The sequence below is a fragment of the Dama dama genome, chromosome 19 (genome assembly GCF_033118175.1).
Source record: "Dama dama isolate Ldn47 chromosome 19, ASM3311817v1, whole genome shotgun sequence".
Classification (NCBI taxonomy): Eukaryota; Metazoa; Chordata; class Mammalia; order Artiodactyla; family Cervidae; genus Dama; species Dama dama.
In genome coordinates, this window is record NC_083699.1 from 64,480,302 (window position 1) to 64,507,982 (window position 27,681).

The 27,681-nt window shown below is 45.0% G+C and overlaps 1 protein-coding gene across 1 annotated transcript in view; it reads left to right on the forward strand.

Annotated features, from left to right (window-relative positions):
- Nucleotides 1-27,681, forward strand: part of TBC1D5 (TBC1 domain family member 5) — a 567,048-nt gene that overhangs the window by 502,222 nt on the left and 37,145 nt on the right. Inside the window, exon 19 of the mRNA XM_061167253.1 lies at nucleotides 16,778-16,941. Within this exon, the coding sequence (XP_061023236.1) occupies nucleotides 16,778-16,941 (164 nt within the window). The remainder of the gene's footprint in view (nucleotides 1-16,777; nucleotides 16,942-27,681) is intronic.

Here is a 27,681-nt window from a genome sequence, read left to right on the forward strand (position 1 = left end):
TTTGTACTAGTCTCTTTCCTTGCAATATATGGCACTCTAGATTTTGTGGTTCTTTCAACACCACATTTTAATTGACAGTTCATGCTGAGGTGTTTTTCAGTTCCATAGGTGCTCTGTGATAGAATTTGACAAATTAGTTCTGAGGTTAGACATCTTAGATGCTGTGTATCTGCTTATTATTGTATGTATTAGCCAGGAGTACTTATTATATTTTACAAAGAAGAATTACAGCTTGATTTTGAAATTTGTTTCTAAGTACAGGCTTTGTATTATGAGTCATTTTAACAAAATTAGAATTCAGCATGACAAATCTCTATGTAGAGTAATTTTTTTTAATAAAAAGACAATATTTAAATATCATAACCATGTGTCCAAAATCTAGAAAAAGTTTATTTAAAAAATACAAAACAGTAGTAATCCATATTCAGCACCTCCTATGGAATTTAGAAACATAAATATTTAAAGTTCCTACATTTATTTTTTATTGCATAATCTTTTAAAATATTCTGTAGAGAGAAATTCTGTATTAAATGGAAGGCTAGACTCACTTTAAGAATCCTTCATTCAAATTCAGACTAAAAAGAGGACAGTATTAACAGAAATTGATATAACATCTTCCTTAATTTAAAATATCCACACAGTACAGTCATGCTGCTGGTATTAAACTGCTGTTCTAATAATGACATGTCTCCGTAATAGCTGTACTTTTTAATAGCATAACAGAAAATAGTATGTCGTGCTTAGGACATGAGTGATGTGTTGACTTAACGTGTTCAACAAACATACTGTGGGACAGAGGGGTGTGATCTTGCTTCTGTATATAGTTCTGCGTTTCCCTGGTAGGGTTTCTGGCTGTATTCTAGTAATTGAACCCCCTGACCTTTAGGGCTTTTAGAGCTCTGAGACTCTGTGAAAGCTGCCATTTACTCTGTTAAGTGACCTAAATAATAAAGGGGTGCTGTGGCATAGCCTATAAGAGGCAGATCAGTGATTCCTCTTTGTGTTTGTCAGTTATTGCACTTACATGAATGTTGGTGTGATTTTCTGACCTGGTGAGAATTCACAGGACTTAAATTTGTTTCCTTAAAAGTAAAATATGAGCCCCCCCAAGCAACTTTGTTGTGTTTTTGTTGTTGTGTGTGGTTTTTTTTTTTTTTTTTTTTTGGCTGCACCACACAACTTGTAGGATCTTAGTTTCTTGACCAGGGATTGAACCTGGGCCCACGACAGTGAAAGCATGAAGTCCTAACCACTGGACTGCGAGGGAGCTTGCCCCAGGCCACGGTTTAAGGAGAGTTCTGTTATCGCAGGGTTAGTTTGCTGCAGAGCGTATCTCTGGCTGCGAAAGCCTGATGGGTTTATACCTGTGTGGAAAGAGAATGCCAAAGGCTGCTTCCTGTTCTGCCTTCTGCTTCTACACTCCTGCTCAGTCCATGTTTTCCAGTAGGCCCGTGAACAGTGTCCCTTTTTAAACAGTTTCCTAAAGAAGGAGATAGCAGCATTTTGTTCAGATGACTTGCATTAGAGAAGTGGAATCGTCTCACTCACTCACTCAGCCAGTGCTTGCTGAGTGCCTGCAGTCTGCCAAGCTGTTTTCATTGGTCCTTGACCTTCCTTCCCGCTTCGCCAGGCTGTGCGGGCATTGTGGGTATTTCAGATGACTCAGGCAAGTCCACATGGTCAAGAACCAGCTCTTTTCCTGAGCCCCTGTTCCAGATTGCCCTGTCTGCCTGCCCAACAAGACTGTGTCAGTCTTACAGGGAAGAGTACAGCGGCTTCATGAGACACGAGGCCAGATGAACAGCTTCCAGCCTGTGGTAGACGGCAGGACGAGCCTGCCTGGGTTTGGAGAGGTCCCTGTGGGTTTGCCTCCACACAGCACACTTCCTGCAGGGTCAGAGAGCACGGGGAGGTAGAAGTGACCCAACATGCTTAGTGGTGGCAACAGAAAGCTTTTTAGCAATCTCTGCTGGAGAGATTCTTGAGGCTCAGTAATACCAGAAGTTGGAGAAGCTCATCAGAGGTGCCAAACCCACAAGAATAGATACACTTTTCCTTTCAGGGAGATAAAATATCATGTAGACTTTCCTGGGTGTCTTTTTTCAGAGTGGAGGAGCAGATTTCAAGAAATTAAGCAAATACACTGAGGAAACCAGATCTGAAAGAGACACGTGCACCCCAATGTTCATCGCAGCACTGTTTATAATAGCCAGGACATGGAAGCAACCTAGATGCCCATCAGCAGATGAATGGATAAGGAAGCTGTGGTACATATACACCATGGAATATTACTCAGCCGTTAAAAAGAATTCATTTGAATCAGTCCTAATGAGATGGATGAAACTGGAGCCCATTATACAGAGTGAAGTAAGCCAGAAAGATAAAGAACATTACAGCATACTAACACATATATATGGAATTTAGAAAGATGGTAACGATAACCCTATATGCAAAACAGAAAAAGAGACACAGAAATACAGAACAGACTTTTGAACTCTGTGGGAGAAGGTGAGGGTGGGTTGTTTCAAAAGAACAGCATGTATATTATCTATGGTGAAACAGATCACCAGCCCAGGTGGGATGCATGAGACAAGTGCTTGGGCCTGGTGCACTGAGAAGACCCAGAGGAATCGGGTGGAGAGGGAGGTGGGAAGGGGGATCGGGATGGGGAATACGTGTAACTCTATGGCTGATTTATATCAATGTATGACAAAACCCACTGAAATGTTGTGAAGTAATTAGCCTCCAACTAATAAAAAAATTAAAAAAAAAAAGAAATTAAGCAAATACAAATATTGGCAATAATTCTTTAATTATAGGTAGTCTTTTTTTCTCATGAGGTTTTACATCTGTATCTTTGCCTTTTAACACACAATAATTATATGGGTTTTAATTTTTTGAAGAAAATTACAAATATAAAGTGAGATCTCACAATTTAGGCCGTTAGATAATTTTTGGAAAATTGTTGGAAAGATCCATTTTATTTTTCTCAGTGTAGGTTGCAATCTTAAAAGATATGCCACAGGAGAGTTGATTCTTTCGTCAACTTAACTCAAAGACTTTTCTTGAAAATTATCTTTAAAAATAGCTCATATGCCCCCAGGAACTTTTTTTGAGAGATACTTAGGAATTATTAATTCATAAATTTAAAATATTGGGACACAGACACATAAATACATAGACATTACTTCCAAAGGGAATTTAGAATTTCCAACAACCACAGTATATAAATATTATCATATAATGGACCCTTAGAAAAGAAATTTAAATTTAATTTATTGCCACAGGCATTTTTAAAATTTGTATTTGTGTGTATGTATTCATGTTACAGATATGAGTGAATACAGAAATGTATATGCATAGATATCATTATGCATATTATCAGGTTGTTTTTTCCTTGTCCATTGTGGTTTATTACACGATATTGAATATAGTTCCCTGTGCTATATGGTAGGACCTTGTTTATCCATCCTATAGATAATAGTTTGCATCTGCTTATCCCAAACTCACAGCCCGTCCCTCCCTTGCACCCCAATGCTGGCAATCACAAGTTTGTTCTCTGTATCTGTCTTGTAGATAACTTCATTTGTGTCATGTTTGAGATGCCCCATATAAGCAATGCCATATGATGTTTGTCTTTTTATTTCTGACTTAGTTTGCTTAGTTTGATAATCTGTAGGTCCATCCATGTTGCAGCAAATGGCGTTATTTCATCCCTTTTATGGCAGATGCCACCATCTTAGTTTTTTGAATGCTGAGTTTTAAGCCAGCTTTTTCACTCTCCTCTTGCACCTACATCAAAAGGCTCTTCAGTTCCTCTTTGTTTTCGGCCATAAAGGTGGTGTCATCTGCATATCTCAGGTTATTGATATTTCTCCCAGCAATCTTGATCCCAGCTGGTGCTTCATCCAGCCCGGCATTTTGCATGATGTACACTGCATATAAGTTAAATAAGCAGGGTAACAATATACAGCCTTGATGTACTCTTTTCCCAATTTGGAACCAGTCTGTTCCATGTCCAGTTTTAACTGTTGCTTCTTGACCTGCATACAGATTCCTCAGGAGGCAGGTAAGGTGGTCTGGTATTCCCATTTCTTTAAGAATTTTCCACAGTTTGTTGTGGTCTACACAGCCAAAGACTTTGGCATAGTCAATAAAGCAGAAGTAGATGTTTTTCTGGAACTCTCTTGCTTTTTTTTATGATGCAACAGATGTTGGCAATTTGAAGTCTGGTTTCCTCTGGCTTTTCTAAATCCAGCTTGAACATCCGGAGGTTCACGGTTCATGTACTGTTGAAGCCTGGCTTAGAGAATTTTGAGCATTACTTTGCTAGCATGTGAGATGAATACTGTTGTGTGGTAGTTTGAACATTCTTTGGCATTGCCTTCCTTTGGGATTGGAATGAAAACTGACCTTTTCCAGTCCTGTGGCCACTGCTGAATTTTCCAAATTTGCTGGCATATTGAGTGTAGCATTTTCACAGCATCATCTTTTAGGATTTGAAATAGCCCAACTGGAATTCCATCACCTCCACTCGCTTTGTTTGTAGTGATGCTTCCTAAGACCCACTTGACTTCACACTCCAGGATGTCTGGCTCTAGGTGAGTGATCACACTATCGTGGCTATCTGGCATAGTTCCATTGTATGCATGTATCACATCTTCTTTACTTATTCATCCATGGATGGACATTTTAGATTGTTTCCATGTCTTGGCTATTGTAAATAGTGCTGCTGTGAACATAGGGATTTATTTCTTTGTTTAATAAAAAAAGGTTGAAGAGGATAAAAATTCTCCCTTCCAACTTAACCACTGTTAATGTAAAACTAAAGTGCATGTAACATTAGACAATCCCAGTTAACTAAAGGGGAAAAAAAAAAGCTTCTTCTTCTCCTCCCACTTCTTTTTGCCAGCCATTTCACTACAGGTATCCATTGTTAAGTTTCTTGTAACTCCTTCTAGGAGAAAGAAAAAAGATTTTAAACTAAGGAGTAACATGTACCTCACATGAATATGATAACAGCTCATGTCTGGAGATGACTTCACTGTGGATGCTCAAGATGAAAGCAAAATCTGTGCAGTGCAGGTGACAAGCAGCAGGTGGGTGGGACAAAGCAGAGGGGGGTCAGGTCCACTCAGGCAGGACATGGTGGGCAGGACAGAGAGTGCTCCCACGCACGGGTGAGGGCTGCAAAGCCAAAAGGCTGTCCTGGAAGATGGCCGCGTGTCGGCCCCTCTGACGGTTGTTGAAAATGAGAGTCCTGAAGCGGAACAAGCAGTCCCATTGCCTTCTAAGTAATCGCTTTAAGAAGACAGAGGAAGACAGAATATGTAAAACAAATTGAGGAGACTCATCAGTTAACTAGAACACACCTCTTTTTGGGGAAGACTTACTCCAAAAGACATTGAATGAATGAGTTGTTTTTGGATAGAGAGCAAGGTCAGAGTTAGCCCTTTGCCATCAGAAGACCTCATTCCATGTTTCTTTCATTTGAAGTGGCACTTACTACAGCCCTTTCTAGGGGAGCAGGATGATGAATCTTTGCTTAGCATGGGCTCTGGAGTCAGGCAGGGGTTGGAATCCTGCCTTAGTCACTGCCTTGCTGGATGCCCCATGGAGGCTGCTTAGCCTCTCATCTGTAAAGAGAGAGAAAGGACAGCTGCTTCCAGGGTGGTGGGGGGCGGTACCCCCAAACCTGTCCATAGTAAGGCCTGGAGGGTGTGTGCCTGCTCAGGGGGCTGTTATGGTGGTGGGGTCGTTAGTGCCTTTCTCAAGCACCTCTTTGGTTGTCAGAGTCAGTTGTGTGAAGGCAACAACTCCACACCTGTGTCTTGTCTTAATAATGTCTTCTGACGATCTGAAATCCCACGTCTGCACTTTTGCACACCAGCCCTGGAGGAGATGGCACCCAACGTCTCTGCCCAGGCTAGAACCGGGTTGGTTGCAGGCGCTGCGGGCCCTTTGCCCTCTTGCGGCACCAACATGTATGTTTTTAATGCACAGACCAGAGCCCTCTTGCTGTCTGTCTCAGGTCTGTGAGGTCGTACAGGGTCACCAGGCAGGGACCAGTTGCGTCCTGTCTTCTCCGGGTCACCGTGTGACGTTCAGGTGACCGCCTTTCTGTGACTGTAGCGCTGGGCTTCCTTGAGCCCTTGCCCTTCCCATTCCTCTGAGCCAGGCCTCCCAGCAGTGACCGCGAGAATCCCCAGCCTCCTGAATGTGTTGCCTTTGCGTGTCCTGTGTCCAGACCCCGAGCTGGTCTCAGGTTTATGGGGTTCTGCCTGCCGTTTAGGAGCACCGCTCATCCCGTGTCCTTGTTTCCTGTTGAGTTTAGTGAGAGACAAGTCAGGAGAATATCACGCATCGGGCATCGTAAGAGCTTCACGTTCATCCCCTCCCTCCTCTCCTCTCTCTGGCCAGCCTGTAATCGAGGTCCCCACTGATGCCAGAGAAGCTCCTTCAGTGAACTCAGCTCTTGACAGATAAGCTCCATCGACACGTAGCCCGTGGGACCCAGAAGGTTTGTTAAACATTTCAGAGCAGCGTGCACTCGGAGCCCGTTAGCGCAGGTCTGTGGGCGCCCCCCGAGCAGGGCGGCTGTGGCCTGTCCAGGAGAGCGCCCAGGTCTGTGGGCGCCCCCCGAGCAGGGCGGCTGTGGCCCGTCCAGGAGAGCGCCCAGGTCTGTGGGCGCCCCCCAAGCAGGGCGGCCGTGGCCCGTCCAGGAGAGTGCCCAGGTCTGTGGGCGCCCCCCGAGCAGGGCGGCCATGGCCCGTCCAGGAGAGCGCCCCAGGTCTGTGGGCGCCCCCCCGAGCAGGGTGGCCGTGGCCCGTCCAGGAGAGCGCCCCAGGTCTGTGGGCGCCCCTCGAGCAGGGTGGCCGTGGCCCGTCCAGGAGAGCGCCCCAGGTCTGTGGGCGCCCCCCTAGCAGGGTGGCCGTGGCCCATCCAGGAGAGCGCCCGGGTCTGAGGCTGGAGGGTGGCCCACGCTGCCTGCGATGGGTCGGGGGTGCCTGGCGTGCTGCAGGTGGTCTGCGTGTGCTGAGTCCGTCGCAGACACTCGGACCAGGCTGAGCGCGTCCCACGTGTCCACCGTGGGCACCCAGCATGCGTGAGGGGTTCGCCTCCCCGGGGAGGAGACTGCGGCCTGTGGAGGCTCAGGGACTGGAGGGCCCCATGGCTAGACAGCAGCTGAGTCAGACTGGACCCAGCTGTGTCCGGCTCAGCAGGTGTGGATCTGAGGGATTCTGCTTGGCAAGCCTCTCGTGCATCGCCCAGGAGCACCCCAGCTTTAGCTGAAGCCCCATGATCTCTCACGGGGCCAGTGCAGGAGGCACCTCATCGAGCCCAGCTCCGGTCATCCTGAGGCCAGGTCCCTGCTTCCAGCCTGCAGTCCTCCCGGGGCTGCTGACTGGAGCAGCCAGGCCCAGCGGCCCTGCCTCACCCCGCCCTGCCTCCCTCCCTGCCCCGGAGCCGGGTGACCAGGAGGACGGGGCACACCGAGGGTGCCAGCAGCTTCCGAAAGGAGCGTGTGTGCTCCCGGCCCCCCGCCTGCGCCCCCGCTCCCCAGCACAGCCAGCGAGATCACCTTCAGGGGAGAGGGCGCCCTGCTGGGCTCATCCCGCGCTGCTCACGCTGGTGGCGGCGTTCCTTTCAGTGCCGCACAGATGGCAGGGAGCCCAGTGGGGTCGATCAGGCTTTGTCTCATCTAGATGTTCCCGGTAGCCTGCCTCGGAAATACTGTCTCCTGCTGAAAAGTGACCCTCCCTGAACCACCAGCCGCCACCCTTCAGGTGTAGCTCCCACCCGATGGCCTGAGACAGGATCTGATGGTCCCTCTGTGCTTTCGTTGGCCAGGGTGCAGGTTAGTCGGTGTGTGCAAGTCCTCGTCTCCCCTGAGCTGGTGTTTAAGGAGCTGCTTACGATCTCCTGTGGCCATCCCCACATCCTTGGGGCCGGCAGACTTTCTAGACACATTTCCTATGGTCAGTCCACATAGGGCTTGTTCCCCGACGTTTGAAGGAAAGACTGCGCATGCCTGCTGTGACTTGAGGATATTTAGTATATTCAAGAGTGACTTACCGTGTAATTAGGAAAAGCCATTCTGGGTCAGGACTTCAGGCCTTCGTAGGACGCTTTTAGGGGAGTGCCCTAAGGAGCGCCCTCAATCCATGAGGAGTCAAAGCAGCAGCTCTGAGCTGAGGGCAGGGGTGACCTCCGTGCCCTTGATGCTGGGACCCTGAGACCAGGGCGGCCCTCAGAGGCCATCGTGAGACCCGCCCGGCCCGGCCTCTGTAGGCCCACACCAGCCCCGGGAGCAGCTATTCTGGGAAGGGGCATGCTGTTGGCAGAGCGGTTCTTTTCAGCTGGGGGCTGTCTGCAGAGAGGAAGCCACAGGGGCCGCAGGCCTCTGAGAGAAGCAGCGGCTCGGTCCCGCGGGCATCCAGGCCGGCTCTGCGTGGTGAACGGTGTGTCTCCAGGCGTGCAGTGTCGCTCCTGTCAGTCAGGATGCTGTGCAGCCTATGGGCTGCCGGCCTGTCGGTCCCGTCGCCTCGGCCCGGGGGCTGTCTGGAGAGGCCTGGCTGGAGAAACGTCTCCTCCATCTGCCCGGCATTGTGCCAGGCCTGGGAAGGGCGGGGAGGCTGATGGCCCTTTCCTCCGTCTCACATGCTGGTGACTCCAGCTTCGTCAGATCTAGATGTTTCCGTTCTCACAGGGCACAGAAGCGTTAGCCAGTTTCTGTAACAGAGGAGAAATGTGTTTTCGTACACGGCTTTTATGTGCGATACACGCTACACAGTACTTTATTAATACTACCACCAGTTTGGAATTTGATCATTCTGAGATAAATTCTGGGAAGAGCTGACTTAATGTTATCTCTGAAAAGGTACTTTGCCAGGCAGAATAAAAGCTACGAAAGAAACTTACGGAGAACAGAACTTTCAAATTCTCTCTGGATTGGGTAACTGGATACATATTCCCACACAGTAAATGACTGATAAGCTGATTTGTTAAAGCAGATGTTCGGAAGATTTTGCCTGGATATATTGATAGCTTATTTGTTATGACGGTTATTTTATGTAGCAGTCTACACGTTGTGAAAAGCTCTGGAAATTTACAGCGTTAAGTGTGTTATACCTGCACTGTCCAGTGTGGGGTCTGCTAGCTGCCGGGGCCTTGGAGCACTTGAGTATGCACTGGGTTTTCAAGACCTACTTTGAGAAAATGAGTGTGAAACATCTCAGTTGTTTTATTTTGATGACCTGTTGTAATGATCATAGTTTGGATATGTTTGGTTAAGTAAAATAATTATTTAAATTAATTTTACTGGTCTTTAGTGTTTGCCTATGGGTACTAGAAAATTAAAGCAACACGCGTGGCTCGCATGCGGTTTCTGTCGATCAGCGGCTGTGCAGTCAGCCCCTGAAGGTCTTCCACAGGGAACGTCAGCAGAGGCCGACTGTCGCCCCGCCACGCACCACCCAACAGGGGAGCTGTGATGGCCGCAGCCCCCACCCTTCCTGAAGTCCGGTCTGTCATATAAGCAGGAGCACTCTAATTGAATACAAGAGACCTGACCATCCATTTGTATTTCCAGGAAAAAGCATTTCAAAATGTGTATATATATCCTAGCAACAGAGTAGACAGGCCTCAGTCACTCCCCCAAATAGAATGGCTCCTTAGAGTCACCCTCTCTGATACAGAAATGCAATAACGTGTTGGTTTAGTCTTTTAAGTTTGGACAAACCATATGATACTGCTAGCTATATATTTAAACACTGTTTCCTGGGCATAAAGTTGATTAAACTCTGTAAGCCTCAGTTTTCTCATGATGTCATTAGGATCAAATGATATAGCGTGTAAAGGTCCATACATGTGCATGGACTCACATTTTGTAAACATCACTTTGCTGAGGTGTATTTTAATTTTCTGATTTCTTCTTTGGGTCGACAGACTAGGGAAGTATGCATATAGTAAAGGTTCAGGAATGGCACACAGCTATAGCACAGATAAAATCTAGAATCCAAGTTTTCTTGATTTTATTATAGTTTCAACATGGAAACAGTTGATTTCTATGATAGGGATCGCTTCTTAAGATTTTTTTCCTTGATAATGTCTGTGTGTGTGTGTGTGTGCATGCGCACGCACTCGGTCCTGTCTGACTTTTTGCCACGTCGTGGACTATAGCTGCCAGGCTTCTCTGTCCATGGAATTTTCCAGGCAAGAATACTGTAGTCGGTTGCCATTTCCTACTTCAGGGTATCTTCCCGACCCAGGGACTGAAACTGCCTCCTTTGTGTCTGTCCTGCATTGGCAGACTGGTTCTTTAACACTGCGCCACCTGGGAAGCCAAATAATGTTTGTAATTTCTTTTAAATGGAAGTTTTTCCCAATAATTTTGATGGAACTTCACTTTTATATTATAAATGTCTGATAGATAGAGATGCCCCCAACCTTATTTTCAGACAGTAATCAAAAAAACTAAAAGTTTATAAGGTTTGATATATATAATTATTTACAACTATGTTTTTTTCACTTTGGAAGATAAATTGGAAGGAGGGAGGAGTTGTAGTCCACAAAATTCTAAAGTTTTCTAAGAGGATAATAAAATGTAAATGATTCTACCTGGTATTTTAGAGTAACTTAGAATCTGAACTATCATGTCAAATGATGAGATTCTAGAAATCATTGTTACTGTTCAATCCCTCAGTCATGTCTGACTCTCTGTGACCCCATGGACGGCAGCACACCAGGCCTCCCTGTCCATCACCAACTCCCGGAGCTTGCTCAAACTCGTGTCCATTGAGTCAGTGATGCCATCCAACCATCTCTTCCTCTGTCGTCCTCTTCTCCTGCCTTCAATCTTTCCCAGCATCTGGGTCTTTTCCAATGAATCGCTCTTCGCATCAGGTGGCCAGTGTATTGGAGCTTCAGCTTCAGCATCAGTCCTTCCAATGAATATTCAGGGTTGATTTCTTTTAGGATGGACTGGTTGGATCTCCTTACAGTCCAAGGGACTTTCAAGAGTCTTCTCCAGCACCACAGTTCAAAAGCACCAGTTCTTTGGTGCTCAGCCTTCTTTATGGTCCAACTCTCACATCTGTACATGACTATTGGAAAAGCCATAGCTTTGACCATACGGATCTTTGTTGGCAAAGTAATGTCTCTGCTTTTTATATGCTGTCTAGGCGGGTCATAACTTTTCTTCCAAGGAGCAAGCATCTTTTAATTTTGTGGCTGCAGTCACCATCTGCAGTGATTTTGGAGCCCAAGAAAACAAAGTCTGTCAGTGTTTCCATTGTTTCCCCATCTATTTGCCATGAAGTGATGGGACCGGATGCCAAGATCTTAGTTTTCTGAATGTTGAGCTTTAAGCCAACTTTTTCACTCTCCTCTTTCACTTTCATCAAGAGTTCTTCTTCACTTTCTGTCATAAGGGTGGTGTCATCTGCATATGTGAGGTTATTGATATTTCTCCCAGCAATCTTGATTCCAGCTTGTGCTTCATCCAGCCCAGCGTTTCTCATGATATACTCTGCATCATGAGGTTGACAATATACAGCCTTGACATACTCCTTTCCCAATTTTGAACCAGTCTGTTGTTTCATGTCCGGTTCTAGCTGTTTTTTCTTGACCTGCATACAGGTTTCACAAGAGGCAGGTAAGAGGGTCTGGTATTCCCATCTCTTTCAGAATTTTCCACAGTTTGTTGTGATACACACACTCAAAAGCTTTATCCTAGTCAATGAAGCAGAAACAGATGTTTTCCTGAAATTCTCTTGCTTGTTCCATGACCCAGCAGATGTTGGCAGTTTGGTCTCTGGTTCCTCACCATCTAAAGATGGTTCCTCTGCCATCTAGAGATCATAAGTAGAGTATAATTTAAAAAAGAAAAAAGAAAGATAAAGGAGTAATAATGAGAATTTCCAACTTATTTAACAACTCTGGAGATCAGAGGTCTGATTTAGGTCTCACCAAGCTAAAGCCAATGTATCAGGAGACCTTTGGGGGAGAATCGTTTGTGCTGTTTGCAGTATTTGGTTCCTAGTGACTGTAGAACCAGGGTCCCCATTTCTTCACCGACTGTCAGCAGAGGGCCCTTCCCAGCTCTCTCGGACTCTCACTGACTCATATCCCTTTCTCCATCTTCAAAGCCAGCACCAGCACATCAGCTCTCTCTGTCTTCAGCTGCCTCGTTTTCTGTAGTCACATCTCTGACCCTTCTTCTGCTTTCCTGTTTCACTTAAGGACCCCTGTTCACACTAACGCACCATGGTCACCCAGCACACTCTTCCCAGCTCAGCTTCCCAGGTTCTTAAATCACTCCTACAGCGTTTCTTCTGCCATGTAAACTAGCACACTTACAGACCCTAGAGATGAAGGGCATAGGCTTTATTCCACCTGCCATGGCTTTGTGTGGGAAGATATGAATTCTCAAATTTGACCCAGGAAGAAGTAGGATTACTTAATGTTAATAGAGGAATTAACATAGGAAAACATCTAAAAGTGCCGTTACAGTAATAACTTTAAAAAGTCACCAGCACCAGCAAGTGTTAAAGGCGAATGACCCAAATTCTGAAGGGACAGATAAATTTGGTTGTATAAACTTGGGAAAAGATGGAAAGTTTTTCATTTAATTTTGTGAAAAAGACATGTTCTTGTGAATCAGAATGCTTTGGTGTCTTAGATTCCTTTTTGTCTGTGGACTTTTAGAAGTAATTTGAAACTCAAAGCTGAGCAGACATTCCTTCTGTTTTAGCATTATCTTCCACCCCCCAGGGCAGTAAAAGCTTCTTAAGGAGTGCAGTTCCAAGGAACAAAGAGAAAATATTCATAAAAGGAAAAAGAAAAGCCTAGGTTTATAGCACATACTTAAATTGTTTCCCACTCTATCATCTTGGGTAAGAAATGCCCTCCTTGCAGGACCCTGAAAACAGAATAGAAAAAGAAAACGTAGACACACACACATATACACAAATGGGCTATGTTCTAGAATTTAGGAAGAACTCCAATGCTGCTAAGTCACGTCAGTCGTGTCCAACTCTGTGTGACCCCATAGACGGCAGCCCACCAGGCTCCCGTCCCTGGGATTCTCCAGACAAGAATACTGGAGTGGGCTGTCATTTCCTTCTCCAGTGCATGAAGAACTCCATTAGACAGTTTTTTAAAATAAAACTAGCAGAGATAATTCACATATGACCTTCAGATGGCCTATATTGATATGTTAAGACTGTTTTTTTAAAGATATTCACCCTCACTAGTTATTAAGAAACCTTAACTAACATAATGAAGCCCTCCTTCCATCAGATTAACCAAATAAATAAAAATTTAATGCATCATGTTACTTTTACGCTTGTGTATAAATATATATTATACACATATATTTATGTTAAAATCCCGTGTGTGTGTGTTGGTCACTCAGTCGTGGACTCTTTGTGAGTCCATGGACTGTAGCCCACCAGGCTCCTTTGTCCATGGAATTCTCCAGGCAGGAATACTGGAGTGGGTTGCCATGCCCTTCTCCAGGGGATCTTCCCGACCCAGGGCTTGAACCCAGGTCTCCTGCATTGTGGGCAGATTCTTTATCGTTTGAGCTCTCCAGGAAGCCCATGTTAAAATCCTAGGAGAAAGCAATTTGGAACCATTTATCTAAATTAGAATGGACATGCCATTAGACATAGCAGTTGTACATATATAAATTTATCTTATAAAAATAATTAACTTACCTAAAAGATGTACCTCTTTAGAGAGTTGTCATTTTGTTTACAAAGGTGAACAATTAGAAAAACGCTAAGTAGTTAGGAACACTACAAATTTTTTTTCCTCACATTCCTTAAAAAGGGTAAGGCTGATTTTTATACAAATCAAAGATAAAGTTTTATGACCAAGCAAGTCCAAAAAGTAAGTTGCAGAGGGGTGGACTTTTGGAATAACAGAAGAAGGACCTCTGCAAAAATCTGTTTCTCCATAAGTAAAACAGCAGTAATGGCAGAAACACCAAAGTCAACTTGTTCAGAACTCTAACGATTAAAGGACTGAGTCAATGTGAGGAGCATCTATTCAAGACAAAAATGGCTCAATCTTAGAAATAATAGCATGCTTTGTACCATTTTAACTTTCCCTGTTTCCACCCTCCCCCTCCCCCAGATCTGCCATAGTCTTCGTTGACCAGCAGCCTTGCAACCACTGGGGGAAAAGGATGAATCTGGAACACCCTGGAAGTCCCATCCCCAGTAAATGGTCACTAGTTCCAGCAGCTCCCAAAAAAGAAATCTTGCTCTTAGGGCTTGTCTTTACTTGACTTTAATCAGAACTCACTTAGGGAAAAACCTTATCCACAGAGCATCCATCAGAAATACTGACCATCACAGCTGCCCAAGGCGGAAATGGAGCAAACCAGAGACTGACCAGAAGCTTAACAGGAAAACCAGAGGCTAGCAAGAAACCTAAAAGGGAAATCTAAGGAATGGGATGTCCACTGGAGGTTTTGGAGAGCTCCAGTATGTTCCTAGGAACCTAGAAGGCCACACACATGCAGGACTGGTCACAAGCCCAGGGGTGACCTAAGAAACATTCTCTTTGTCAGATGAACTTGAGTCTCTGCATAGACAAGAAGGAAGACTGGATCTGAATTGTAAACTGCCTCAACGCAGGCACAGAGCTCCCAGCAGGGGCTCAGAGATGGCTGGTCCAAGGTGTTTAAGGAAAGGGAATTCCTGTCCCTTACCTGACCCCTTAGCTAACCGAGCAAAGACTTCAGGGGCACACAAATTCAGGAATATAGACTTTACAGAATTAGTTTAGGGAAGTCACTAAAAAAAAAAAACCCAACAAGAAAACCAACTCTAGGCATTGGGATGGGAGGTGCTCGGCTCTCACCACTGTCTAATTTTAGAGCATTTGCAGTCACACGTGATCCCTCTCCCCCTCTCATACCCTTAGTGGGTTTATCGGTAAATCTAGTCAGTTTTGTGTGGAATCTGACCACTTCTCACCACTACGCTACGATCAGTTGGCTGACTTGGATTTTTGCAGTGGCAAAATTGTTCCCTGCCTTTTTTTTTTTTCACTCTCTCCCACCCTTAAACTGTTCCCAACGCACCTGTCAGAGGTATCCTTTGAAAATTAAGTCAAGCCATGTCATGCCCCTGCCCAAATCCTCTAGCTGCTTCCACTCGCTTCCCTTCTCAGAGTAAAACTCATCAAAACTCTACAGATCCCCCTGCTGCCAGGACGCCCTACTGGCTCCCAGACCTCAGCCCGCTCCCCCAGGCTGAGCTTTAGCCACACTGGCTACTCTGCTGATCCTCCAAACCACTGAGGCCCTGCTTGCGGCCTTGGCACCTGCTGTCCCTTCATATTATCTGCAAAGCTGGTACTTTCCCTTCTCTGAGTTTTTGCCCAAACGTCCTGCATCTTAGTTCTCAGTGATGCCTTTCCTGACCATCCTGTTTCAAACTCCACACCTTCCTCAGACACTCTCAGTCCCCTTTTCTGCTTTATCTGTGCCCACCATGTTCTCTGCCGTGTGATGCCGTGTAAAACCGTGCGCGTGTTTTGAATGTCTGTGTCTGTCTCCCCTCACTGGAAACTGAGCACCTTGGGGAGTGGGATTTCTGACAGTTTCATTTCAGCTGTGTCTCTGTCCCCTGAGTGTCTGGTGCTTATTATGAGGCCCTCAGTTACCGTGGGCCCATGAACGAATGAAGGAGTGAGTGCACGCCGGGCGCTGTGCCAGGTCCTTAAGTCCCCATCACAGCCTTCCAGAAGTGTCCCCGTGGGACCCTCGAGCCCTGCGTGGCTCTGGCTGCAGCCGGTCCTGTTCACTTGTGCTCCGCTCCCAGCAGGACCTTGTGGAGCCCATGCTCCTGCCTGGGAGCCTGTGGGGAAGGCCCTTGGGGAGTCCCAGATGCTCCCCTGGACCAGTCTGGACACGGCCCTGTGAGCCCACACCCGCCCCTCTCCAGATGCTGCTCCCTTGGGCTGGGGGTAGCAGTGTCCCTGTTTGCAAACAATGAAAATGAAAGAGGCGCTTTAGAAAACCCGGTGGAGGATTTATTTTTCCAATTTACTAATAATATAATCACCACATAATTGTTTCTGGCTTCTTATTATTAAGACGGGCTTAATAATAGAAGGGCTTCCCTGGTAGCTCAGTTGGTAAATCCACCTGCAAAGCAGGAGACTCTGGTTTGGTTCCTAGGTCGGGAAGATCCACTGGAGAAGGGATAGGCTACCCACTCCAATATTCTTGGGCTTCCCTTGTGGCTCAGCTGGGAAAGAATCCACCTACAATGCAGGAGACCTGGGTTCCATCCCTGGGTTGGGAAGAACCCCTGGAGAAGGGAAAGGCTACCCACTCCAGTATTCTGGCCTGGAGAATTCCATGGACTGTATAGTCCATGGGGTCGCAAAGAGTCAGACTGAGTGACTTTCACTTTCTATTATTAAGGGTGATAACATCAGTAAGGGAGAATCCGGTCATTTAATCCATGATTTCTGAAATTGGATTTTTTTTTTTCATTTTTGTAATATGTGTACACACTTAGACCACTGTAGTATAAATAATTTGTAGAAAACTCTAGTGGTCCTTCATTGTTTAAAAAAAATGGGCAGCTATTCTGATACATAAAAATGCATGCATCTTAATACTCCATGGAATCATTATGTTGATGGTGTGCATAAAGAAGTATCATAATATTGATCATTTATTAAAAGCAGTAAATTCGGTAGCAGTGAAAGCATCTAGTGTTTCATTATTGCTACTGAATTTTTCTTCTAGGACAAAGTTCTAAAAACATCAGTTCCTCTCCGAGCATTGAGAGTTTGCCTGGAGGGAGAGAGTTCACCGGCTCCCCACCTTCATCTGCTGCTAAGAAGGATTCCTTTTTCAGCAACATCTCCCGATCGCGCTCACACAGCAAAACTATGGGCAGAAAAGAATCTGTAAGTATTTTAAGGACAGTTTTCTTTTTATTCTTAATTTTCCTCTAAAATGCCTCATTTGTGAAGCCCCTTTTAGTGCCTAGTTCTATAAAGTTCTTAAAATCATTATGGACTAAAATGAAATATTTCATCAAAAATATTTTGATTATTATAATTTAGTAATATTTTAAGCCTGTCATCTGTATTATACTGGGTTGGGAACAAGGTGACGTAGTATCAGTTTAAAGTAAACTGAATCCTAAATTTTCATTCTTTTCTCCTTTTTTGTCAAAGCCTGTGCTGTCTTCTAAAATGTAACGATTATCATAACCAACCATAGAATAAAATACTTTAAACAGACCGAGCTGCTTTTTCAGTTTTAAGTATTTCTTGAAAATTAAATAGTTATTTTACCAATTGTTTTTAAAAGTTGTACAAATTATATTTAAATTATGTTGTATTGATAACCGCCAATGCCTTTTGTATACATTACTCAAAAGCATATAGCTAGTACATATCAACTACCAAAAAAAAAAATCTGGTTTTTTAAAAATTTTAAGTCACCTTCACAAGAACTAAAATATTTATCACATTTTATAGCTAATTCAGCACGATATTCTAATATGAAGAATTCCGCTGCCCACTGGAAGAGGCTGTAACTGTGAGGCCTCACAGAAAGGGGTCTGGATGTGGCTGAAAGGGTGCTGAGATGGCAGAGTAAGGCTGCTGAGATGGGGGCCGTAAAACCTCTGAGGGATAATTATTCACGGCTCACAGATGCGGTAATGGCGTGGTGTCTGTCTGTGTGACTGTAGGACCCAGTTTCCTGGGGCCTCGGCGCCTCGTCTGCAGGTTAAAACAGCATCCTCTGCTCTGGAGGGCAGAGGTCACCCCACACTCACTCGGGGTGCTTCTCTCACGTGCCCGAGAGCAGAGTGGAACTCTCATTTGATGGCGGCAGCTCTAATGCAAGCAGTTAGCTTTGCTCCCTCCTAAACTCCACTCCAAGGACAGTGAAAGTCATTAGAGATAAACCCTCTAGGAATAAGGAACAGTAGAGAAGGCAACAGCAACAGGATTTTGTTGCTTGGAAAGCAGATGTGAAGTGGAAGCTAACGCAGCAGCCTAAGAAAGCTGAATGCTAAGGCAACAGTAGGGAAAAACCAAGAAGCATCTTGAGTGAGATGGTAAAACCTTCTAGAAGCTCAGGAGCAGTGGGAACTTAGGAGCAGGGTGAAGGTGGAGCTGAAGACATGTTGTGGTTCAGTCACTCAGTCGTGTCTGACCCCATGAACCGCAGCATGCCAGGCTTCCCTGTCCGTCACCAACTCAGACTCATGTCCATCGAATCGGTGAGGCCATCCAACCATCTCATCCTCTGTCATCCCCTTATTCTCCTGTCTTCAATCTTTTTCAGCATCAGGGTCTTTTCCAATGAGTTGGCTCTTCACATCAGGTGGCCAAAGTCTTGGAGCTTCAGCTTTAGCATCAGCCTTTCCAGTGAATGTTCAGGGTTGATATCCTTTAGGATTGATTGGTTGGTTCTCCTTACTCTCCAAGGGACTCTCAAGAGTCTTCTCCAACACCACAGTTCAAAAGAATCAGTTCTTCTGCATTCAGCCTTCTTTATGGTCCTGCTCTCATACCCATACACGAACACTGGAAAAACCACAGCTTCGACTAGGCAGACCTTTGTCGGCAAAGTAATGTTTCTGGATTTTAATATGCTGTCTAGGTTGATCATAACATTTTTTCCAAGGAGCAAATGTCTTTTAATTTCGTGGCTGCAGTCACCCTCTGCAGTGATTTTGGAGCCCAAGAAAATAAGGTCTGTCACTGTTTCCCCATCTATTTTCCACGAAATGATGGGACCAGATGCCATGATCTTCATTTTTAGAATGTTGAGTTTTAAGCCAGCTTTTTCACTCTCCTCTTTCACCTTCATCAAGCAGCTCTTTAGTTCCTCTTTGCTTTCTGTCATAAGGGTGGTGTCATCTGCATATCTGAAGTTATTGATATTTCTCCTGGCAATCTCGATTCCAGCTTGTGCTTCATCGAGCCCGGCATTTCTCATGATGTACTCTGCATAGAAGTTAAATGAGCAGGGTGACAACATACAGCCTTGACGTACTCCTTTCCTGATTCTGAACCAATCGGTTTTTCCATGTCAGGTTCTAACTCTTGCTTTTTGACCTGCATACAGGTTTCTCAGGAGACAGGTAAGGTGGTCTGGTATTCCAATCTCTTTAAGAATTTTCCAGTTTGTTTTGATCCACACAGTCAAGGCTTTAATTAGCATAGTCAATGAAGGCAGAAGTAGATGTTTTTCTGGAATTCCCTTACTTTTTCTGTGTTCCATCGGATGTTAGCAATTTGGTCTATGGTTCCTCTTCCTTTCTAAATCTAGCTTGTACATCTGGAAATTCTTGCTTCATGTACTGCGAAGCCTAGCTTGAAGAATTTTGAGCATTGCCCTCATACCTGCCAGAGACACTCGGAGGGCACAAACAGAACTTCGCGCTCACCAGGGCCCAGGACAGGAGCCGTGAGACTGAGCCACAGGGGCCCGAGGCAGGCCTGCCTGCGAGTGAGCGAGGGTCCCCTGCGGAGGTGTGGTCAGCCGCGGCCCTGGCCAGGACAGGGCTCCGGCAGCTGCCGTCCTGGGAGGCTCGGCTCGTGGCGTAAGCCCCGCTACAGAGCCACCAGAACTCGGGGGACAGAGAGCTATCCCACAGACACAGAGAGTTGGGGAAAAAGAAAGATTTCCAACAAAGGATCGGGAATTAAAATAGCTATAGATTTTGCATGGCAACACCAGAAGTAAGGCAGTGGAGGAATTCCTTCAAAGCTCTGAGAGGAAGTTACTTCCAACCTAGAATCAGTCCCCCACCAAGCTAATTAAGTGTGAGGGTAGAATACGGTGACTTTCAGACAAGCAAGATTCAAACAAGTGTATTCCCATGCACCCATTCTCAGAATCCTCTGGAGGACATGCCCCACAAACATGAGGGCAGACACCAAGGACAGAGAACATTCGAGAGCAGGGGGCAGAGTGTGACAGAAGAACTCTGCAGAAGGGTGGTGTGGGGAATCCTCAGAGCATGTAAAGCACCCTCGTCAGCAGATCCGAAGAGCAGCCGCCAGCCCGGATTGGAGCAAGTCAGAAGGTTCCAGAAAGTTTTCTCTATAAAGTTGAAAGAATAACTAGTATATTAAACAAATTGAGAAATTTGCACAGCTAAAGGAGAGTTTTAAGTTTGAATTAGTGATAACTTCATAAAAATGAAACCATTAAAACCTAGGACGATGGTAACCTCAAAGAAAAACCAAGAGAGTACAGGAAAAGACAGAAAGGTATTCATGAACCCTGTCAGTGAGCCAGGCCGGGAGCTTCTCTGCACCCTGTCCTGTAGGTGTTGACCGTTAATCACGACCAAGTCCCGTGAGAAGGTGGGTGGGAGACTTTGCCTGGGGAGGAGTGGGGTGGCAGTGGGCAGCAGAGCTGGTCTTCAGCTTCCATCTTGGAAATCAGTGAGTAGTCCTCTCTAGAAAAATCAGGACGTGGCAACATAAGCTAGAGCTATAAAAGGGAGGAAAAAAAAATGGTGAAAAGAATTGAAAGTGGTTGCTGGTGGAGAGCAGGAAGTGGAGGGTGGGGCCGTGTGAACTATTTTTCATAACAAGCCTTGTAGAGCCATTTGACTCTTCAAAGTATTACATATGTAGCTTAGATTAAAAATGATAACTAAAAATTGCAACAAAAATAGAATGTACTGGCATAATAGATTAGAAGAGGAGCTGTCTGCCTGCACAAAGAGCATGTCTCTGAAGAGCGGGGGTGAGGACTCAGAAGTGAGGAGGCATATGGAGACATGTTGGATCTGCGTTCCGTCCTGTTCTGGTGGCATATGGGTTAGGCTGCAACACCAATTAATTACTTTTCCTTTATGGTGCAGCCGTAACTTAAAACTGAAAAGTTGAGCAAAAATAGAGACAGAGTAAGTCTAGCTCTCTGCAGAGATCTGCTGTGAACCTAGAAACAGAATGCCCCCTTTATTATTCAAAATTTCATGTCTTTCTTAATTTGTGGGGGGTAGACAAATTTTCAAGAGAAAGCCCGTCATTTTCCAGGTAACAGGTTATATTTTAGGAGATAATGACTGTAGTCCGAGCTCTCTAATGAGTGCAGCTGTGCCTATTGTGGGTCTGTCAGAGCCCCGCGGCCCACTCTGTCCTGGGAGCTGGGGGCAGCAACGGCAGGCCTGTGGTTGCAAGCCCTTCCTTACCTTGCCTCCTGGCACAGTGAGCCGAGACTATCGCTTCTCCTGGCCCGAGCAGGGCTAGACACGTTCAGGTCCAGAGCTGAGACTCGATCTCGCGGGGGAGCCAAGCGCTGCCGCCAGAGTGGTCCAATGACACAGGAGCTGTGATGAGACGCCTCCCATCCTTTGCTTTCAGTTCCAGCCCCGTCTGGTGCGATGCATGGATATTCCATGTCCTCAGAAAAGTTCAGAATAATTTTTCATTAGCATCATCACCACCACCAGTTTCTCTCACAGCAAGTGGCCAGAAACTGAAGCAAAGACATCTGTTGCTTTGGGTGCCTGGTGCCATGAATTGTGTGACGCCTTTCAGATTTCAAGGCTCAGGTGATCTTTTAAAGTGTCCCAGGGTGGATAAATTACTGATGTCAGCTAACAAAAGGCTGAAATAGCAGTTTAAAAAAAGGCATTAAAACAAAGGTAATCTAGTGGTAGCTGTCAACCTAAGTGTGGTGAAATCTACTTATAAAGTTTCTAATCTAATCATTGAGAATTGATTTTTCTTCATCATCAATATAAGTATGATGTATTTTGAAGAATCATGTATTAGGTCATAGAACTTATTTCCTCTCATTATTGCCTTTTTATGTATTACAGAAAGACTTTTTGTAATCCATAGGCTACCTTCTTTAAATGTACTCCTGTTAATGCCTCTGATCTGGTTGCATAATAAAAGAATACAAAATTCAGCTAAGTCTATAGAGAGGTAACAAATTAAGCTTTTTGCCATTTATTTATAAAAGACATTATTATAGTACTTTTCTGAAATGTGCACAAACCAGTAAGAAGTTTAAGAATTGACCTTACTTCTTTATCAGTAGTAGTAGTATTCTGAAGGTTGGTGTTTATTCATGGAAATGATTTTCCCTCTGCTTTGCTTCCTGGAAGTCTTTAGGTCTTACCTAATTCTATCCAAGTGATGTAATTTTTCCTCAAGACTAAAAAAGCTCTGATTTTTTAGTCTTGAGGAAATTGGCAGTTTTGATACTAAAGTTTTCATGCTTTATTTTGTGTGGTAATATAAATGACATCCAATACTTAGTTTTCTAGAAATCTATTTTAGTTGGTCATTCATCCGAGTGCTAAATAAATTTTTACTTGTTTTAGCATGATTAGTCATGTTCTATGATTGTTGCCAAGTCGTTTTCCAAGAATATCTTTGCTGAGGTTAAAGAATAGAGAATATAAGAAAGACTCTAAAATGGATTTGTGTAGGTGAATAAGTTCTAATATTTAAGCACATTAGCCAATTAAATGATCTTTTCTAAATTCCTGATGAACTGCAAGACATTTTGCTGTGCTTTGTGATAATTACATACAGTTTCCAAAGATCTAAACTTACAAATGGTTCAGAATCCTCTCTAAACCACAGGAAATCAAAATTATCTGAGCTGAAAGTTCCTGCATAAAAACAGGGTGTGTAATGAGCTGTCCACTGCCTGCAGGCTCACCGCACCCCTGGGGACGCCACCCTGCGTCTTTGTGACCCACGCACACATCCATCATTGCCCTACGGTAGTTTGAACAGATGCTTTTGTCATACGAATAGAACTTATTTTTATAATATTCATTGATCTCTTCTTTATCACAGCAAAATAACAAAAAGTGTCAGATGAATGAAAACCGATTTGAAAGCAGGCTCATACTTCTGGAAGTACAGGTACCCTGAACATCACTGGTCTACCCTGGTCATGTTCTAGAAATTGAAATGTAAGGCATACCCATATGACAGATATAAGAGAGCAGTCTCACTGAAGGTGCTTACAGTGAAACTGGGGAGGGGAGAGCACGTTAGAAATCATAATTAAAGTAAATAAAAATAAGATTCATCAGTGAGAGAGGCCTTAGGTGCGTCAGTACCATGTAAAGTGAAGACAGTGCAGGAGGACTCAGAAGACAGACCACTGTGGGCTTTGTTGGTCTAGACCAGCTTCATGTGAGAGATTAGACTTGAACCACAGCCACACATTTCTTCTTCCCCTACATGCAGACCCCATGACTTCTGAGGAGAGAAGGGGGTGGGGGCGGGATGGACAGGCAGGCAGCGGTGTGTGCAGAGCCGCTGTCTCCTCCTCACCTCCTCTGCCAGTGTAAGATGGTTGGGATTGTGCCAAGTTGCTTTTGGTAAAAAGAAAGTGCTATCTCAGATGAAGAAATCTGTTCTCATTATCTCAGCTAGCAAGAGTCTCCAGGGAGGCAGGTCTGGTATTGGAGGGCTCGGTCCTGGTGTCTGCAGCTCCCCATGCTGCCCCCTCAGTGGATTGGTTGGTCCCCAGTCTGCCCCCGTCACTTTTCTCAGGAAGGCTGCCACCGAACAAGCCAGCTACCCTGTCATCCCTAAGCCTCACTCACACACCGTCTTCCGGAGAAGTCTGTCTGCAAGTCCCCCAGCAGGCTCTGCCTCCCACCTCAGTGGTTGGCCAGAATTCAATCCCAGGCCCACTCTGGTTTTTGGGTTTTTTTTTCAAACCTTTATTTTATATTGGGGTATAGCTGATTAACAGTTTAGTGATAATTTCAGATGAACAGGGAAGGGGTTCAGCCATACATACACCTGTATCCATTCTTCCCCAAACTCTGCTCCTGTCCAGGCTGCCAAGTAACGTTGAGCAAAGTTCCATGGGCTGTACAGTAGGACCTTGTGGTCATCCATCTGAAGTGTGGCCATGTGGACATGTCCTTCCCACATCCCCTAACTGCCCCATCCCCCCAACCGTAAGTGTGTTCTCTTACGTCTGAGTCTCATTCTGTTCTGTAAGTGAGTTCCTTTGTATCATTTCCTTTTAGATCCCACATGTAAGGGATGTCATGGGATACTTCTCCTTCTCTGACTTACTTCACTCAGTGTGACACTCTCTAGGCCCATCCATGTTGCTGCGAATGGCATGATTTCATCCTTTTTAATATTCCATTGTATATGTGTACTGCAGCTTCTTAACCCATTCCTTAAGCCAGTCAGCACAGGGAAAGGACTAGAGAAGTCCATGCAGTGTGGAAAGGAGGTGGAGACCTTTTGATGAATCCATTATCCCTGAAGTATTAATTGCCAAAATGGTTTATCGAATCCTTCCCTAAAGCATTGCCAGTTGTTATATCAGTGGTGTTTTAATTGTGGGTTTTAGGCAGCCTGAGTTGGACTGGTAATTGGAAGAGAGAGATTGAGCAGTGGCCCGCCCAGCAGTCAGAATTTTCCTAGTTACCTGATTTGCTCTTCAGTCAGTGAGTATAATATATCTATCTTCCCAAGAAGATATACTATGTGGACAATACTGATCATCATGGATTCTTTTATGGACTTCTGGATGGAATTGAAAACTGGCATCTGGAGTATATCTAATCATAGGGTTTTTTTTTCAATTAATATGTCATTGTAATCTCTCAGTATTTAATCAGTAATACCAATGATAAATGGATTAAAGTAAATCCTATTTAAAATACATTCCCATTTAAGGTAGTTTATTGAGATGAATTTAAACATCAGTTTTTCTAGTTTCTTTTAAGTCTCAGAATAGAATCTTAATTTAAAGCCAAAATGAACTCATGTATTTGATCCATATTTAGTTTGTCATTTGGTGCTATATAAAGCATGCTCATGTAGCAAGTCTTTCCACCAGTGTATCCGCTCAGGGTCAGGGAACATGGATCGTGCATCTTTGGAGGAGTGTCCCCTCCTTCTGTCTCCCACCTTTTTGCCTTACCCAGTCCATGGAAGATCACTGCAAAGAAGCGTGAGCCTCGGAGGAAGTGTCCTGAAGAGCACTCTTGTCGACAGTCTAGAGGCTAGCAGTGTAAGTTTAACTTTTGTTAAACAGGTTTTATAACCAGCTTTTCTCATCTTTGTGCAGCAACAAATTTATTTTTAACCAAAAACTCTGAGGAGACTCTGAAAACAGAACCACAGGGAGTGGAATGCTGAGCCTTGACTTAATGCCCTTTTTAAGGCTTTAAAGAGGGCTCCCTTTGGGGGCAGATGAGACACTCATCTCCTCATGCTGGGCCTTCTTCCTCCTTCATTTGTCTTCAGCCCCATAATCTCCATCAAGACCAGACTGCTGATCACTGCCCTGGAGGCAAAGACATTGGTTTGGGGAGAGCTCCAGTGAAGCAGTTAGAGATATTTAGAATCCCTGGCCAGAAATTCCTGTGGGTTTGAATTATCCTAAATTAAATGTGTTACTGACAACATTTGCTTCCTTCCGATGACCTTTCTTGAAACATGACATTGACTTCATCTTTTAATGCCACGTTGCCTTGGGGACAGAAACGTGTGCCCTACAGCCCACGTGTGCATGGCGTGGAAGAAGGTGAGGGCTCCTCACAGTCCTGGGCAGATGGCGGTCACCCTGGGCCAGAGGCTGACCTGAGGGGCCTGCTGGGTGGTCCGCTCTCCACCCTGATACCACCAGCCCCTCCTCCCCAGCGCTGTCCTGCTTTTAAGTCTTCTGCTCCTAGCATCTCATCTTTTATTCTTTGAACACCTCAGTTTAACTTTTTCAGGAAGCTGTATTTGCCATCCACTGGGCTGTACTTCCAGAAGGGATGGTTGTGCTCCTGTCATAGGAATTCTAGGTCTGCTGAACAAAGCAAATCTGTCAGGCCTTCCCCTTGCCGTGAAACCTTAAGTGCAGGTCACACCTTTTTGGTTATTCCTCGTGAGTCAGCAAAGAGCTGACTCATTAGAAGAGACCCCAATGCTGGGAAAGACTGAGGGCAGGAGGAGAAGGGGACAACAGAGGATGAGATGGTTAGATGGCATCACCGACTCAATGGACATAAGTTTGAGAAAACTCCGGGAGTTGGTGATGGACAGGGAGGCTTGGCGTGCTGCAGTCTATGGGGTCACAGAGAGTTGGACACGACTGAGCGGCTGAACAGAACCACCACCATGTCAGAGCTGCTGTGCCCAGAGGCTCGTTCAGAGGCCGGACGCCTCTTCCCTGAGCCCTGCTGTCTGCCCTGCAGCCTTCTGCTCCAAGGTGCCCACATGTCAGGCGTTCGTGCACGGGCGTGGGCACCAGGGAGCCCATGCTTCTCGCAGGGGAGGAAGGAGCAGAGACGGGCGTCAGCAGAGCAGCCCCGGCGCCGGTCCTGGAGCCCTGCTGAGGGCAGGGGGCCGCACCCACCCAGCGGCAGCCTGAGTCGGGGGGCGGTCCGTTTCTCTGCCCACAGGGAGTGTCCACTCCCCAAGTCCTGTACCCAAACGAGGTGACTTTTTCCCTAGTTAAATTAAAAGCGTGTTTTAGTGCCGGGGTCCAGCCCCAGCAGGATCCAGGGGAACCCTCAGGATGAACGGAGTCGGCGAGAGAGACACGTAGGACTGGCCTTGATAGGGCCAAGTCTGCTAGGGGGAGAGAGAGAGAGAGAGAAAGAGACCAGACCAGGATATGCAGCAGAGTCTGGCAGTTGCTTTATTTTTCACCGTAGCCTTTATACCCTAAGTTGGTACATATCTAAGGGGCAGATAAGCATACAGACTTAGTTTAACATTATATCAGCTTGTCCTTCACGAAACCAGGTGTGCTCTGTATATTTTTTGTTTATGAGCGTCTTTTCCCATAGATTTTTTGTACATTATCTTCTGGCCTTGAGGTTAGCAGAAAACAGAAAATTGGCAGTCTCATGGTACAGCAAGTCGCAACATAATAGAAATACAATCCTGTTAACATAAAGTCAGTCTTTTTGCAGAAATTCTCAGCTAAATTTATCTAAAAAGTTTAACACACAAAGACTCTGTGGCTCTGGAGAGGCAGCCCCTGTTTAGCACTCTTGGTTAAAATTAACAATTATCTTATTGTTTTTACACTAGCGCTAATCTCTTATTTTACTATATCTTTAACTATATTAACAATAGTTTCCACTGCACAACCTCAGCACATTAACATCAATCAAACGTTGATCTAATAACCACTTTTAAAACAATATTTTTTGTATTCTCTAATAGGGCTTCCTCACCCCACAAAGGGCTCTGTGCTTATTAGGGCCTATTTTATGGTTAATCTCTATGTATAATATCTTTTGGCTTTCAGGCCTGTTGACAATTTATGGCTTGCACCTGGTGCAACTTTAAGCAACTTCAGTAGCCGACCCTGTCTTATTTGTGGTTAATCTATTTTCTTTCTATTAGGTGTCATCTCCAAGGGAACTAGATAGGATTACATTTTTTACAGAACAGAAATGCAAAGGATTGCAAAAACAGCAGATATGGCACAAAACAGGCTCTTAGTCTAAAAGTTAATTACCTGCAAGAAGTCACCAGCTAATCTCTATCTAAACTATTTTCTATTAGGCGTATATGTGGCTATAATATTTGTGGAGCTTTTCTCACCCCGCGAAGGGGCCTATGCTCAATAGTTTCTTTTGTTAGCGTACTGTGCTTAGGATGTTTAGAACAATCATGAGCATTTTGTGCAATGAGAGCACACATTTATCAAACAAGCCA